The sequence below is a fragment of the Clupea harengus genome, chromosome 16 (assembly GCF_900700415.2).
Source record: "Clupea harengus chromosome 16, Ch_v2.0.2, whole genome shotgun sequence".
In the NCBI taxonomy this organism is placed as follows: domain Eukaryota; kingdom Metazoa; phylum Chordata; class Actinopteri; order Clupeiformes; family Clupeidae; genus Clupea; species Clupea harengus.
Genome location: NC_045167.1, coordinates 19,260,060 through 19,275,652, shown reverse-complemented (window position 1 = coordinate 19,275,652; position 15,593 = coordinate 19,260,060). Strand labels below are relative to the sequence as shown.

At 44.8% G+C, this 15,593-nt stretch overlaps 1 protein-coding gene across 2 annotated transcripts; it reads left to right on the top strand.

Annotated features, from left to right (window-relative positions):
- The first annotated feature begins 208 nt into the window (after positions 1 to 208).
- mkrn1 (makorin, ring finger protein, 1) lies at positions 209 to 15,567 on the top strand. 2 transcript variants are annotated; one of them, XM_012841377.3, is made up of 8 exons: positions 209 to 344; positions 1,208 to 1,336; positions 4,376 to 4,608; positions 8,062 to 8,285; positions 10,944 to 11,158; positions 13,092 to 13,202; positions 13,642 to 13,789; positions 14,171 to 15,567. In XM_012841377.3, the coding sequence occupies exons 1-8, from the start codon at positions 271 to 273 to the stop codon at positions 14,381 to 14,383; spliced, it is 1,347 nt and encodes a 448-aa protein (XP_012696831.1). In that variant the 5' UTR covers positions 209 to 270; the 3' UTR covers positions 14,384 to 15,567. The 2 variants fall into 2 exon arrangements, with proteins under 2 accessions (XP_012696831.1, XP_031438368.1); XM_031582508.2 differs by lacking the exon at positions 1,208 to 1,336 and having other exon boundaries at positions 212 to 344.
- The last annotated feature ends 26 nt before the right edge of the window (positions 15,568 to 15,593 follow it).

Genomic DNA, 15,593 nt, shown 5'->3' with positions numbered 1-15,593 from the left:
TAATGAGTTAAGGAGCCAGCAAAATACCCTCAAAAGCACGGGGATGTTCCACGAGTGATAGGTGGGAGTTAAGGAGAGCGGACTGATGTCACAACTGCACTTTTTGTCACTATGCCAAATTCATGATCTCATGATTTGATACGATTCTGACGTGATAGACCCGGCGCTCGTGCCCCCTGGCGGTGGCCTCTGGAGAAGCTCGCGGCCGACTGAGCATCGGTTTTCCGGAAACAGGCGAAACCCGGGCGCTCGCCTTCAACATAAACAGCAATGGCGGAGGCAGCGGCAGCATCGACAGCGGCCCCAGCAATATCGGGAAGCTGGACTAAAAACGTAACCTGCAGGTGAGGCAGAATTTATACGATGTTGTTCATGTGAGAATTCGACGTAGGTGTTGGTGTTAGGCCTCACTGTTGTCGTTTTAACCGCTTGATAGGCAAGGTAAACGCTGTCTTTGTGCTGGTTCGAAATGTGGTATTTGTTTTGATCCAGCCACCAGCCTCAAGCTAGCTATCACTAGCACACTCGGTCGTTTGAGCAACGTTAGTATATATTCCCCCTACGCTTCAAAGTAAACACACAGTTGTGGCACTAACGTTACCCAAGGTGGCACAACAATGGACACCACAAGCTCGAAACTTGCTTGAACGTGAAACTGGCTGTCAAAACAAACACTGAAATTGAGTAACAGAATAACATCACAGTTTGGGAAACAGCCAACTGCCATGTAGTTAAAGTGTGAATTAACATTCATGGCCGTGGTTCAGTATCATAAGCTAATAATGTTTATCGTCAAGGTCTGCGTCGTTTCTAACGACCGTCGAAGTAGACTTGACGTACAAAGATTGCGGAGGAATTTTTTCACTGGAGAGAGGATTGTGTTAACAATTGTCCAAGTCACAGCATATGGGTTGGCTTGTGAACAAGGTTTTAATTGCTATCAGCTCTTCTCTGTTAGTCGTCTTTCTTTTCAAAGACAACCCCAGGCCCCGTCGATTTTAAGTTTAACGACCAAAAAGAAGACCATTGAAATAAATTGTTTTGAGAAGGGTGATTGCCATCGTCCATAGGTAACCCGCTGACTTTTTTCAGGTGTGGGACATGGACAGAGGTTATTTTCATGTGAAATGGTGAAAACAGTTAACATGGCTACATTATTGATAATGCAGTGCGCAACTCAAAGCGTTCAAATTCCTTTTATTTGTAGGTATTTCATGCATGGTCTTTGCAAAGAAGGGAACAACTGTCGATACTCTCATGACCTCACCACCAGCAAGCCAGCCATGATTTGCAAGTTCTTTCAGAAAGGAAACTGTGCTTTTGGGGACCGTTGCAGGTAAGCCATTTCTCTGGCTGCTGATGTCATGTTCTGTTCAGAACTCCTAGCTACTACTTCCATTGTTGTGTCAGGATGAAGGCATAGTGTCTGCTCTCATTTGTGTCTGTTTGCCTGTGTGACAACTCAATACACGTCCTCAAGGAGTATGATTAGCACAGGTGCTTGCCACAAACTAGACTACATACAGGCTGAAGTGACTTCTGAGAATTGTTGTGGTATGCTACTCTGATGGTAGTGTCATTTGAGTAGCGCGGTGTGTAATATCAACATGTTGTTGACGCCATCGATAACAGTTGTCTGCACATGTAAGGAAACGCTTGAAGGACATGTTTTGAGTTTGTCACCTGTTTAGTGCCTTTGTGTGTTTGTTTTTTTGTCCATACGTTGGTGGTGGTTGTTGTTGTTATTATTATTATATTCGTATACACGTAGCCTTGGTCTGCTCTGATAATGAGGTGTTGAGTTGAACAGCCATCTTGGGGGTATTTCAAGTTTGTGGTTTAGTGACAAACCTGGGTGATTTAACTCAGTCAGTGGTAAACCTCCTGATATAAGAGCCCTATGGCTTCATTCTCCTCGCAAAACAAAGCTATAGGGCTGTTTTTGTAGGTTTTGTAGGTTCACTCTGAGTTAACGTGCGTTGTTGGAATTACCCCCCTGGTGTGATGTGTAGCATGAAAGCAGATCCACTCCTGGAGCTTCTGCCTCTCCATGAGGAGGAGGAGGGGGGGACTTGGGAGCGAGACTCCAGCTGTAGTGTGTGTGGTGGGGGGGCGGCGTCATTAGGGATTAAGGGTGCGCTTATCAGCTGCAAACAAATCAACAGCATGCAGTCCATCTGACATGCCTTCAGATGAGCATCCCAGGCAAGATGTGGGAATATTTTAGGTGATGTGGTGGTGATGGTGGGGTGGGGGGGTGGATGTACTTTGGTTAAGTCTGAGTCTGGAGCATTATCAAAATTAGCCTTGCGGCTAGACAGGCCAGACAATGTTTGCCCCCCGAGAGTGTGTCTGGGTTCAAGAGCATCCCCATAGTTACGGGTGCCGCTCTGAGGGCCCTGCTGTGCGAGAATGTCTTTTGTGTGTGTGAGGGCTCACTCCCTCGACAGCATATGTGCCCATGGTGAGCCCCTCTCTCTCTCTTGCGCGCTCTCTCTACCTCACTTCCCAGGGCTGGTCCATGGGGGATTGCATGTTTTGATAGTGGGGGGTGCACATGGGGGTTTTGTTGTCCAAACATCCATAGTTGCGCAAGGATGATTGGGTCCTCCGTCTCTGTATGGAGGCTGTCCTTATTGTTGTTTCCATGCAGAGGGGAGGAGCTCATTGAATGGGTTGCTGTGTGGAGGAGGAGGAGGAGGAGGAGGAGGAGGAGGAGGAGGAGGAGGAGGAGGCGGCGGCGGCGGCAGCAGCAGCAGCAGAGGGAGGTGGAGTGGGGGTTTATTATGGATGGATTCAGCAGCCTTTGCCATTGTGTCCAGCTTGCTCTGCCTGTTCTCTCCCCCTCTCTCTTTCGCTTGCTCTCTATTTCTTTCTTTCTTTCTCTCTCTCATGTTGACTTGCTCCCTCTCTTTCCCTTCCTGCAGACCTGGGGGGTAGACAGTGCAGTCTGCATAGCAATTACGTAACCCTCTGTGTTGCTCGCTCGCTCTCTCTCTCTCTCTCTCTCTCTCTCTCTCTCTCTCTTTCTCGCTGTACCCCCCTCTCCATTGCCCTTGCTGCTGGGTTCATTCGGTTCATGCCGCCATTCTGTGGCAGCTTCGTGTGTGCCTGCTTCTCTGTCATTTATTTATGCACTCTTCTGTTCCTACACAGCAGAGCAAAGCCACTTTAAAGAGTACAGGCGAGTTTCTTGAATGAGCATTGAGTTCAGGCTGAGGAGAAAGCCGTGGTAGTGAAAGTAGAATGAAGAAGGATCTTAGTGCTGGATCATGCAGAGAGAGGATGCTCCATGCAGTGTGTGTGTGTGTGTGTGGTCATGGCAGCTACACACTCCTTGTCTTAGGATAAGTCATCCTATGCATTTATACTGCAACGGAAGATCAGTAACACTACGGATTGGCCTGTATGTCCAATACAAAAACTGGGCAAGAGAGGCAGTCTAATGTTTTCAGCATGCCAAAGTCATTTGATGCCTTTTATATTAAAACTACCACTCATTGCCTTTGATTGGTGGAGAAAGAAGGTCAAGGAAGCTTCCGGATCCATCTTGAAAGTAATGTGGTCTGCCCGCATCAGGGAACGGAAGTTCACAGGGAGTGTCTGTGCCGCCGTTTGGAGGCTGGTGCGAGGGCAGTGGGGGGCAGCCTTATCTTTTATGCGTGTGAACGGATGGCGTCGCGGCTTGTCAGCGCCTTTTTGTTGATCTTCCGTTACGTCTCGATAGTGCCACTGAGAAGTCAAGGACTTTGCCTTTTTCAGACTCACGTATCGCATGCAAGGAGGCAAGCGTCTGGTCTGGGCACTAGAATGGCCACGGCCAATGTCTGGCGTCAAGACTCCTCGAAAGGCATGGTTGATATATGAATGCGATTCAAATGCTGTTGTAACATGTTTTTGCCTGACTTGGGAAATGGCCACTGTTATGTCTACGATATGGGGCAAGGAGGTGTTGTTTGGAAGTAAAAAGTCAGTATCATCGTGATTGTGTTTCTTAGATACGCCGCCATGACATTTGACATGACATTAACGCTTAAACTGGGCTTGTTGTGGGAAATTGACATTTAATAAGTCCATGTTCTTCACATAAATGTCCAAACTTCACTGTAACATCACGAGGGTGAGTCACACAGGTTGGTCTATCTAGTAATGTAATCCAGTGGACTATACGATTACACGTGATTGCATGATTTATACCAAGCTCATAGGATCAATATCCAGGGACAATCAAAAAAACAAAGGCATGGATACCTTACCCCTACCCTTGCTCTAGACTTTCCTGTTAAGCTATAGGACTTGTAAATGAAATGTACTCCTTGAGGGGCAGATGGAGTAAGCCTACGACCTAAACCCAGCTCACTTGCACCTCCCTCAGGTTTGAACACACCAAACCAACCAAGCAAGACGACCTGACGGGCCCCAAGACGTCCCCGCTGCCGCCCTCCTCTGCCTCCTCTGCCCCTTCGCAGGCCAGCACCAGCGGCCCAGAGGCTTCACCCAGTGGGCCCAGTGGCCCCGCTGACGACCAGGACAAGATGAACGTCTCTGGTGCAGAGGACTGGGTCAACGCCGCCGAGTTTGTGCCGGGCCAGCCCTACTGTGGGAGAGGTGAGGGTCCGTGTGTGTGTGTGTTTTTTTTGGTGTGTCTGTGTGTGGGGGAAGTTGGTCAGGGCTGAGGGTTCTGCGTGCTTAGCCACGACCACAGAAAGTGTTGAACAGGATAGATAGATAGATAGATGACCAAATCTCAGTCCAGGATGTTCTGTGATCATCCTGTTCGATCCTGCCCTGCTGCTAAATTTATGAATGAATTGATTTAACCTCGTCTTGAAAGCGTCTGGTACTTACATGATCAGGCCACTTCCAGTTCAGACTGTAGGCTCCTTTCCTCCTCTTTGAGACGTGTGAGACGCGTATCTATTTATATCACCGCGCCAGCCAGACGACGACCTCCGCGCCAGTGTTTACAGAGAGAAAGAAGTTAAATGTGCAGCTGCAGCATTGGCAATCGGGGCTTGCTTCACATGACACGCATTGACTAGGAATGTGTCATTAAAAAAACGTACATCTCACCACATATTTCATTTAATTGTTTGGGAAGTTGTGTTAGGCTTTTGACATACAAATACTCCAATACCATATCCTTTGATTTCGACCAGGGAACAATAGTCTGCAGTCTTTGCTCGCCCTGGTGATATCACGTGATTCACGGGAGCTGGCTGTGGTGAAATCCAGTGAGACTGACATGTTGTTCAAGTCTCCACGTGATCACTCACACGCTCTGAGGAACATTTAAAAACATTAAAAAAAAGTTGTGTCTGCAACTGTGAAATCACCTTCCAAACCTTGAGTGGTGTTGTATATAAATCCTAACCTCTTCAGTATGTAGATATTTATTTATTTATTTGTTTTGTTTGTTTGAAAGAAGTTCTTTTGCGTTTTTCCCCATTGCCTTACTTAGCGTGCAGTTTGCACGGGGAGGGCCATAAATCTTCAGACGTGTTATCCAGTCTGTGTCCTTTTACCTTTTTGTTGGTCCTCATTTATCATGCATTATGGCAGCTTTTATGCGACACAGAATTGGTCTGTGAGATAAGAAACCTGTGACGAACGTTATTGTCGGGATGCACATTTGGAAATAATGTGCATCTTCAAAGAGACTTTAAATAAAAACAGAATACTGCACCGTCACACTTTGGTATCTTTGAAAAAGCAGATTTAGGTAACGGCTTAATGCCACCATATCCACCCAACAAACCTCTCTCTCTGTCCCTAAATCTCTGTCCCCCTCTGTCCATGCACTTGTCCAGTCAGCCAGAAGATTTTTATGAACTTGTTGAGGAAACATGTCACGGGGGGGGGGGGGGTGGTGGTTATTCTCCTTTGTCAACACATGGCCATTAACTTCCACATGCCTCGTCTGTTTCACAAACAGAAGAGATCGGCGTGTTTGGGTCTCGGAGAGAGTGGGTCACCATTGAGTCCTTTGGTGTGTTTTTATGACTTAATGGGCTATTCTCTGCCCTCACACTGACCTCTCCAGCAGGGGACACATTAGCGGAGGCATTCCTCGGACAAATGTTGGACTGGTGCCAACAACACACACACAGACACATGCAAATGCGCACACACACACACACACACACACACACACACACACACACACATGCAGATGCTCGCACAGACGCTCACACAGACACACACCACTCTCAGAAGAGTGGGAGAAATGGTTGGGAGTCCCCTTTTCACACAACATGTGTCAGAATGCAGATCTCTGATGGCTCTTAGTTAAAGGAATTTATCCACCATTGCAGGTCATTGCTCCAGACCAGGGGCGGCTCGTCCATAAGGGCGATTGGGGCGACGCACTGCCTAGGGGAAAAGGAAAAAAAAAAAAGAAAAAAGAAAAACTCCTTATGTATAAACGCAATATCATTGTAAGTCGCGTAAATGACACGTAAATTTAAATGTAATAATTTTTTTTCTGTCGGATTCTACCACTAGACCGTCTGATCTGCCTCTGTATGTCATTGTCGAATCAGGTAACAGTCGTTCAGTCAGCCTAAAGTCGTGCTTCAAATGGCCCCACCCCTTCTGGGGCGATTTGGGGCGAAATGAAAATCGCCCCAGACCTCTCCCATTGACTCCCATGTTAAATCCATTTTTTTCACAAAACAGAGCTCTCAATGCATTCTCTATGGCTTCCGGGAGGGCTCGCCCCTCCTGGTCTTGTCATAAGTAGTGGACGTAAAAGCCTATACGAACGTCATACAGCTTCGACGGAGGCATATTCTGTCAAGATGGCTGCCCTGTCCAGTGCAATAACTCGATTCGCTCTTTGACAGAAACTCCTTTTTAGTCGGCGTACTAATGAAGATAAATTGACAACAAAACAATTAGGACTTCCTAGACCAAATGTATCCATTCAACAGGTTTCTACAAAGGGAGGGAAATCCTACATCTAAGAATTGGAACGAAAGAAAATCGCGTGGCTAATGCGGTCTGTATTTCATATACCCACTGTCACTTTTCATAGGTTTTACAGTGTGTTTCACAGTTCGCTTCTTGCACTAACACTGAATAATTTTTTATGTGATGACTTATTTTGCTTTTGTAAGCCAATACTTTCAAGATCAGTCAATAAATATTGTTGTCTTTGACTTATGTTACCCCTTCTTTATGATGTTACTGGACATATCATGTGTCCTGTTAAGCTATGTTACATCATACAACATTTGAGACACGTGGATAATGAAAAAGTGGGATAATTTAATGTGGAGCCACATCATGTTTGCTTATGAAGGCTCCTGGATGCAACTTTCTTCCATAGCTTTCCACCTGTAACTTGCTACTCTAGCTATGTAGCAAGAGGGGACATATTACTGTTGTGTGCTGCCAATAGTGGACAAAAAGGTATTGCTGTATGAGTTAATCAGCTAACTTAATGTACTTACTGAATGGGTCGCCTTAATCATTATAAAAAAAAATTGCCCCCCCTGAGAATTTTTTCAGGAGCCGCCACTGCTCCAGACTAATATATCACCAGCGCAACCAGCTTCCACAAATAAGAGCCTGTGCACCTGATTTCATTTGACAGTTAGCCTACTGCTGCTACAGTTGTTTGGTTTTAAGATCAGCGTACAAAAACATGGATGCAAAACGTGGTGATTTATTTGCAGCCTAGCTACTTTCTTTCAGCAAGTTATATTTCAATTTCGTTTTTCCACGCTTCCTGGTTCCTTTCTATGGTTCCTGCCATAAAGGCATTCATTGTTCATTGACCATGATGTTTTTGTGACCAAATGTTTTTTTTTTGTTCCCTGTGCAAAAAAAATGTCAGTATAAAACTTGTGTACAACTACGTTGTAGATTTATATAACAACAAAGCTCATACATTACATCAGTGATATTGATAACCTATCGGTTAACTTGACGTGATTACCGTATCTTGTCGATGAGCTGACTGAAGAACCCAAAAACAGAGGATAAAATGACATAAACCGAAGTTTCAAAAACTCTTAACCCATTTCGTGACGTGTTTCCCCCCCCCCCCCCCTGCAGCGGACCCTGCTGTTCCGGAGGGCTCAGATCCTATCATCATTGAAGAGGAGTATGAGAAGGAGCAGGCCGACGCCGCGCTGAAGAAGACTCTCTGTCCGTACGCCGCCATGGGCGAGTGCCGTTATGGCCTCAACTGCGCCTATCTCCATGGCGACGTGTGCGACATGTGCGGGCTGCAGGTGCTCCACCCCTCCGATAATGCTCAACGTTCACTGCACATCAAGGTGAGTGGCTAGCGCCCACACCCACCAACAAGGCCTCCTCTGATTGGGCGGCTACGGTTAAAGAGCCCATTGTTGAACTGGCAGTTAAGCAGTTCTGTCTAATCACCCCATACTTGTGCTGAAATTTGCTTATTAATTTGGTTACGCTGCTCTTTAAAATGACTTCAGTGTCTAGATCTAAATAGCGTGTGTGAAAACAACTTTAGTTGTGCTCATCACAGTATTTTGTCTGTTACAAAACATGTGCACGCTGTAAACTGAAGAGCCCATTTATTTCACTCCTAATTAATTCCCTAATTAAGGAGGACAGCTGATGACCAGCAGGCTGATCATAAGAGTCAATACTTGGGTTCCGTGCCAATGCCAAAATTGCCCGCAGCACTGGTAGTGTTAATTCTCACCATCGCACAGGGTAACCTTGGCACCACACTTCGGCCTATAAGCGGAGGACAGCTTAGGAACATGAAACCAAAACAAACAAAAAGTCCTGTAGCACCACACCCTGCGTGTTCACCCAGTCTCACCCCATGCCTCTGTTTGTTTTCCATGGAGTAACTATTTAACCAGGTCCTTTTAAAGTAAGAAAGTATATATGTAACTAGGAACTTAACTGAGAGGAAGGGAGGGAGAGAGAGGGGGGGGGTAGAGGGAGAGAGGGAGAGATGATTAAATATGTACTTGACCTTGAATGCAGGAGATATGCAATGTGTCTGAATTAGGTACTCGGTTTTTCTCAGGAAATTGGCAACTCTGGAAATTGGCTTAATAGCTTAAGCTGTGGGCTGCAGGAGTTCAGGTTTGGATCTCTGTCAAGTGAGGGCATTTTAACAGCCTACCCACTTCTGTATCTGTATTCTAACCAGCATGGATGTATTTTGGGATTGAGGTCCTAGTCATAGTACTATTTTAGCATTTTCAGATTTAGAAAAGCCCTAGTAGTAGTCGATGATTACTGACAGCGTGTCACTCGTGTTTCACAGGCAAGACTATTCGACATTTTGCGTCTTGGCCACAATTTTATTCTCTTGTGTGTTTTGGCCTATTTCACTCTGTGTTGTGTGGATGTAAAATGAGAGTGTTTGAATAGGCACTGAGGGTCTGTGTCCCTGGTGCTGCTCAGAAAGTCAGCAGATGCCTAGAAGGAGCATCACCCTGACAGAAAGAGTCACCCTGACGTTGTAGAAAAAACAAATCAAACCTTTCACACTTTTTAGGCAACATTTATGCATTGCCTGCATATTAGTATAAAGTGACCAGGCTACACTCGGCAAAATAACACCTCTCCCTTTTTGAGCTATGAGTAACAGGACTCAATAGGCTACAGTTTGTGTCCTAATGTTTGCTAGGTTAAGATCACCACTGTATGCAGCAGAACCATTTTAGCAGCATAATAAATAATTCAGATGTGTACTATGCAACACTGGCAGTAAAGCAAACAGAAACAGCAATGTTAAAAGCATCTGGTCAAATAGCCACTGGTGACTTTTTTTTAAATATGGATTATTTTGTTAGACTGGGGTTAGAACATAAGTATGTAGTGACAGAGATAATTTTGAAATACTGTTAATGCCTTAAGAATATATAAATTTATTAATAAAGTGCCTTGTATTAATAATTACCTTGTATGAATCATGTGCTTATGTAAGCAGGAACATGGCTTTTCTGTGTTCCTGTGTGTGTATGTGTGTAACTTTGATTATTAGGTACTGGTGCCACTTAGTCTGCATATGTGTAAGATCTTCATGCGTAAGTGAAGGAACCTCTTGTCTATGTTTGGGTGAGCTCAAAGGTGATAAGAAGGGTCGAACTGTGCTTGTTCAACCCTGAGAAAACTGACATCCTTGTATCTCAGCAGTTGGGATATATATATATAAACCCTGTGCGATGTTAGTGAAATTGCTTCACTTTCATCCTTGTGCCGTGAGTGAGCCCGATCTACAACTCCGGAGTCCTGAGAGAACTTGAGTGTGAATTTTCACCTATCATAATTGGGGGCTTCGTCCGGGATTCCAACAACCTGATGGGAGTATGGGACTTTTTTTCTTAAGACCTTTGCCTTGAATTGGAAGGCAGCCTGGGCCTGCAAGTGAAGAGAGGCAAAGGTGAAGGAATCGAACAGGACTGGGGGGGGATTGGACTGCGAGCTGTGTGTACACTAACTGATAGGGCTAGGGGTATACGAGAAGGTATAGTCAGGTCTCCTGGAGCGAGACGAATTAGGAGAGCTAGCTCCGGTCCTCTGGCAAACATAGCGAAGGTCTCCTTTCTTTGTGTGTACACACACTGTGATGGCGCTAGGGGTATACGGGAAGGTATATTCCAGGAGAGCTAGCTCCGGTCCTCTGGCAAACATAGCGAAGGGTATACAGTTGTTGTTTAATAAATATACTTATATGCAACTCCGGAGTCCTGAGGTAACTAGAGTGAATTTTCACCTAACATGTAGGTTTATTGTTATTTGAAATGAATATATGATCTGGAACTGAAAACGTTAAAATTGTCTTTGGGGACTTTTCTATCAACACAGGGACAACTGGTACGGACCACAGCTAAACGATGCCCAACCCACATCCATGCACTCTACCTCTTTCGAAATGTGAGTTTTTAGGGTATCTGTCTCTAAACCTCGCTGTTTCCCGTCCTCTGTCCCCCTGCCAGGCCTGCATCGAGGCTCACGAGAAGGACATGGAGCTGTCGTTCGCCATCCAGCGCAGTAAGGACATGATGTGCGGCGTGTGCATGGAGGTGGTGTTCGAGAAGACCAACCCCAGCGAGCGGCGCTTCGGCATCCTGTCCAACTGCAGCCACTGCTACTGCCTCAAGTGCATCCGCAAGTGGAGGAGCGCCAAGCAGTTTGAGAGCAAGATCATCAAGTAAGAGCATTGTGTCTGTCTGTGTCTGTGTGTGTCTGTGTCTGTGTCTGTGTCTGTGTCTGTGTCTGTGTCTGTCTGTGTTTGTGTGTGTGTGTCTCCAGGTGTATTTGCATGAATGAGAACATGTCTGGGTATGTGTTTGAATTTCTATGTTACATTGACACAAGGTGTTTGTGAGTGTGTTAAATGTTCTTGGTTAAATGTATCCAATAGATTTCACCACTAGGATGTGCTAATGAGCAAGAGTGATCCACAAAGCATGTATGTTCATATGCTGTGTGTTATTTATAGAAATGTGCCTGACCTTACCTTTTTCCATTTATCGATACAAAAACAGTCAGATGTAAACAATGTCGTTTTTAAAACAAACAAAAACTAACAAACGCACACAAAAACATTGGCAGACATTTTATTAGGTAGGACATGGCTTCATACCGCTCAGAAGGCCGTAGGAACACAGACACTCTTTGTTTTTGTTTTTTTCCGATGATAGAATTTGCATCAGACTTACCCTGGAGAGTTGAGGAAAGTGGGTGGTTGTTGATTGTGTGTTTTATTTGTTTTATTTGTTTGCTTGTGCTGTGCATAAGAAGAGGGTGGTGAGAACACTGCGTTACACTTCATGTTCTACACTGAATACTGCACACTTTAAGGCCGTGAGCATTGTGTGGGCGGTTGTTTTTGTTTAGGCCTGTATATGCGCGTTTTATGAGAGAGTAGTGGAAAAACAAATAAAAGAAAACCTTGTGCCTTTATGCCTTTTAACTAAATTAGCTAAAACAGTATTTGTTTTGTTACCGCCATGCAGCAAGTGCTTGACCAAGTCATGTTAACTGTTGCTGGAATATTCAAAATGACCGCTTTAGTTTATATTCTATTAATTCTCTTATTCTATGCTCTTTCGGTGTACAGATACACGTGTGACATGTGCGGTAGAGCGATCTGGCCTTGGTGAGGGGGCCCCCGTGCTCCTCCACATCGACCTTAACATTCCGTCTCGTGTATTATTAAACATATTATCGACCCCCCCCCCCCCCCCCCCCCCGTATTTAACGTTATTTAATCAGTAATAGATTAAACCACCCATTCCTGTCTCGCCCTGTGTACCAACATCCATAGTATTTTGTACAGCCGTGTATAATTCAAACAAATGACCCTTTTGCATTTCTTTTTTTTTTTATCTGTCCTTGACAATCCAGAAGGCAGATTGAGGAGGAAACATGAATATGCGTGTGTCCTAGGCGTCATGTGCTTTCATCTTCAGGGCAACAGTTGTGTATGTGAAGGGTAGTATTCAAATAAAGGAGTCATTTGCCATTCTATAAAAAGCCTCTGACTGTCTTGGAGGGAGACTAAATATGCATGAATATGCATGAATATGTACATATCTTAGAGGTTTCATCTGCAATGCCACAGTAACTTTTGTTCCTTTTTTTTTTTTTTTTTTTTGTTGCATGGCACCACCTCTGTTCTGAGGCTGACCCACACAGGAAATTAGTTGTGGGGGCTGAAGTAGACAAAACTGACAAGAGGCCAACACTTCATGTTGGTAGCTCTTCATTGAATGAGTCACAGTGTAGTCACATACGCAAACATACTGATACCTTTTTCCTAGCCGCACTCTGTCAGGCTAGGTGGACTGTTACTGGAAAGTGATGACAAATTGTGTCTGCAGCTTTTTACTGAAAAAGTTGTATTTTGGGGTTTTTTCCCCCTTAGTACATACATGGCTGATTCAAGAGACATATTTAGGATGGTATTGTTAGGGTTTTCTCAAACTTAAAAAAGGCTATGTGTGAATTGATCTTTACCTCTCTCTCTTTCTCTCTACCTCTCTCTACCTCTCTCTCTCTCTCTCTCTCTCTCTCTCTCTCTCTCTCTACCTCTCTCTGTACCTCTCTTTACCTCTCTCCCCCTCAACTTCCCATCACAGGTCCTGCCCAGAATGTCGAATCACATCCAACTTTGTCATCCCTAGCGAGTACTGGGTGGAAGACAAAGAGGAGAAGCAGAAGCTCATTCAGAAGTACAAGGATGGCATGGGGTACAGATGAACACTCATTCATATGGCCTTCTAACTGCCTTTACTAGTCTGTCTGTCTGTCTGTCTGTCATGTCTTATTGCAACCTGCAACTGACCAAAGGAGGTTTATCAAGCCTCTAGTCATGAAGTCCACGACTTATCAAGTCATCATCACCAGTGGCCTCGTGTGTGTGTGTGTGTGTGTGTGTGTGTGTGTGTGTGTGTGTGTGTGTGTGTGTGTGTGTGTGTGTGTGTGTGTGTGTGTGTGTGTGTGTGTGTGTGTGTGTGTGTGTGTGTGTGTGTGTGTGTTTGTGTGGTGTAATGTAATGTTTCACACTTACTATAGAATCGCTCCCAAAGACTTGGCTATTTCTTCGAGTTCTAAAGCCTGTGCGTGTCTACCGTCTGTCGCCCTGAGGTGACTCGAGACCTTTTCTCTCTCCCTCTCCTCGGCCACCAGGTGCAAGCCGTGTCGGTACTTTGACGAAGGCCGCGGCACGTGCCCGTTCGGGGCCAACTGCTTCTACAAGCACGCGTTTCCCGACGGGCGCTTGGAGGAGGCCCAGCCTCAGCAGCGACGCCAGACCGGCTCCAACGGGAGGAACCGGGTAAGAACCACAGTTCTGTCGGTTCTAACGAGAAATGTGAATTTAAAAAAAAAAAAAATTGATACAATTATGTCTTAGTCTTTAGGTCATTGACTTCAGGGTTACTCTGCATGTGGAATTTTTTTATGTTTTGTATTTGTTTTCTCAGAGCAGCATGGTTATATGATAGTTGTTTTTGACCATAAATGATAGCTCCAGTTTGAGGGAGTGTTAGCCTCTTGTGAGCAGACAGACGGGCAGGTACTTTTTAGATAGACGCCTGTTTAGATTCCTGTGCATCGTTTTGCTGTTTTTCGTTTCTTCTGTATGGTGGTGGTCTGTCTGTTTATCCGTTTTCCTTGTTCTTCCCATGTCCTCCCTGCCTCGCTGTCTGTCCTCCAGAACTCGCGGCGGACACCGCTCTGGGACCTCCTCGATGAGCGGGAGAGCAGCGACTCCTTCGACAACGAAGACGAGGAGATGGTGACCTTCGAGCTGAGCGAGATGCTGCTGATGCTCCTGGCGGCCGGGACGGACGACGATGTCACAGACTCGGAGGACGAGTGGGACTTGTTTCACGAGGAGCTGGACGATTACTACGAGCTCTATCTATAGCCCACCACCGCCCCACCCCCCCCTCCCCCCACCACAGTCACTATAATATCGCTTTCCTAATTCTCACCCTTACTAGACCTTAGAATGGACTGTCTCGTGAGTGTGTTGGACAGTAGCTTCTTTCCCTTGTGTGTGGCAGTGCCTTCAAGCAGGCCATTAAAACATGATGAATTCAATTCAGGAATGAGGTGAAAGTAACTTGATGGGGGGAAAAAAGAAACAAAACACAACAGACAAAAAGACAAAACAGACGGAACGCAGGTCCGTGCACTTGTGCTAAACATTTTCTGAGAAAACAAGCTCTCCATTCTGTGAGTCTGTCCCTTGTTCCGTTTCTGTGGAAAACAAATATAAAAGCAAAAAAAAACAAAAAAACAACAACAACAAAAAAAAAAAACACACAGTGATGAAATTTGAACAATATCACTAATAAACCTTGTTGACTTTACTCTCATGAGTGAGTTTCACTTGTTTATCATCGACCCAGGTGTTTTTTTGTTTGTCTTTTCTTTTTTTAAGAAAAAGAAAAAAAAAAGACTTTTCTGACTCGTAGAGAATGCAGAAGCTCTACGTGACTTCACTGTATCCGGTGGCGTATGTGGTTGTTCTGGATTACTCCTCTGGTCATGCACTGACTGTTGGCTGGACGGTAGCATTAAGCTTCCTGATGGTCAAATCGCACAAATGCACTCTTAATAAGAAAAGAAGAAAAAAGGTTCATAGAGACTGGTCAGGTCATTGAATGATATAATATTATCTCCAGGTTTCCCCCTTCCCTTCTTTTGTCAATCGACCTGGGTGTCGTCTCTCTCTTCTTTTTTTTTTTTTTTTTTTTTCTGTCCAAGAATTGTTCCCCCTCAGGAACACCTGTGGTAGCAAGTCCCTCCTAAGATATACCTTTGTGATTTGGACTCCACTCCGAAGACTTAAATGCATTACAGGATGAAGCCGAATGTTTTATCAGATCAACTGGCTATTACTGTAGTTTTTTTTTTTTTTTTTTCTGCTTCAGAAACTATTGCATATTAAGACCGGCTGGCGGAAGCCAATCCACAAATACCCAATTGTTTTTCAGTTCTTGTTGAACTTGGTTGAAATGCATATGTTTATAATGATATGTGCTTGTTTTCTATGGTCCAGACACCATCAACATAACTTGAAAATAAAGTTTATTATCAAACTAATGGACAGTTTACTGAATTCATTTTTT

Bases quoted from the DNA above. Each gene is read 5' to 3' on its own strand.
- mkrn1 (XM_012841377.3), top strand. From the start codon at position 271: ATGGCGGAGGCAGCGGCAGCATCGACAGCGGCCCCAGCAATATCGGGA. The intron at 4,609-8,061 runs GTGAGGGTCCGT...CCCCCCCTGCAG, and splicing joins CCAGCCCTACTGTGGGAGAG to CGGACCCTGCTGTTCCGGAG. The intron at 13,790-14,170 runs GTAAGAACCACA...TCTGTCCTCCAG, and splicing joins GCTCCAACGGGAGGAACCGG to AACTCGCGGCGGACACCGCT.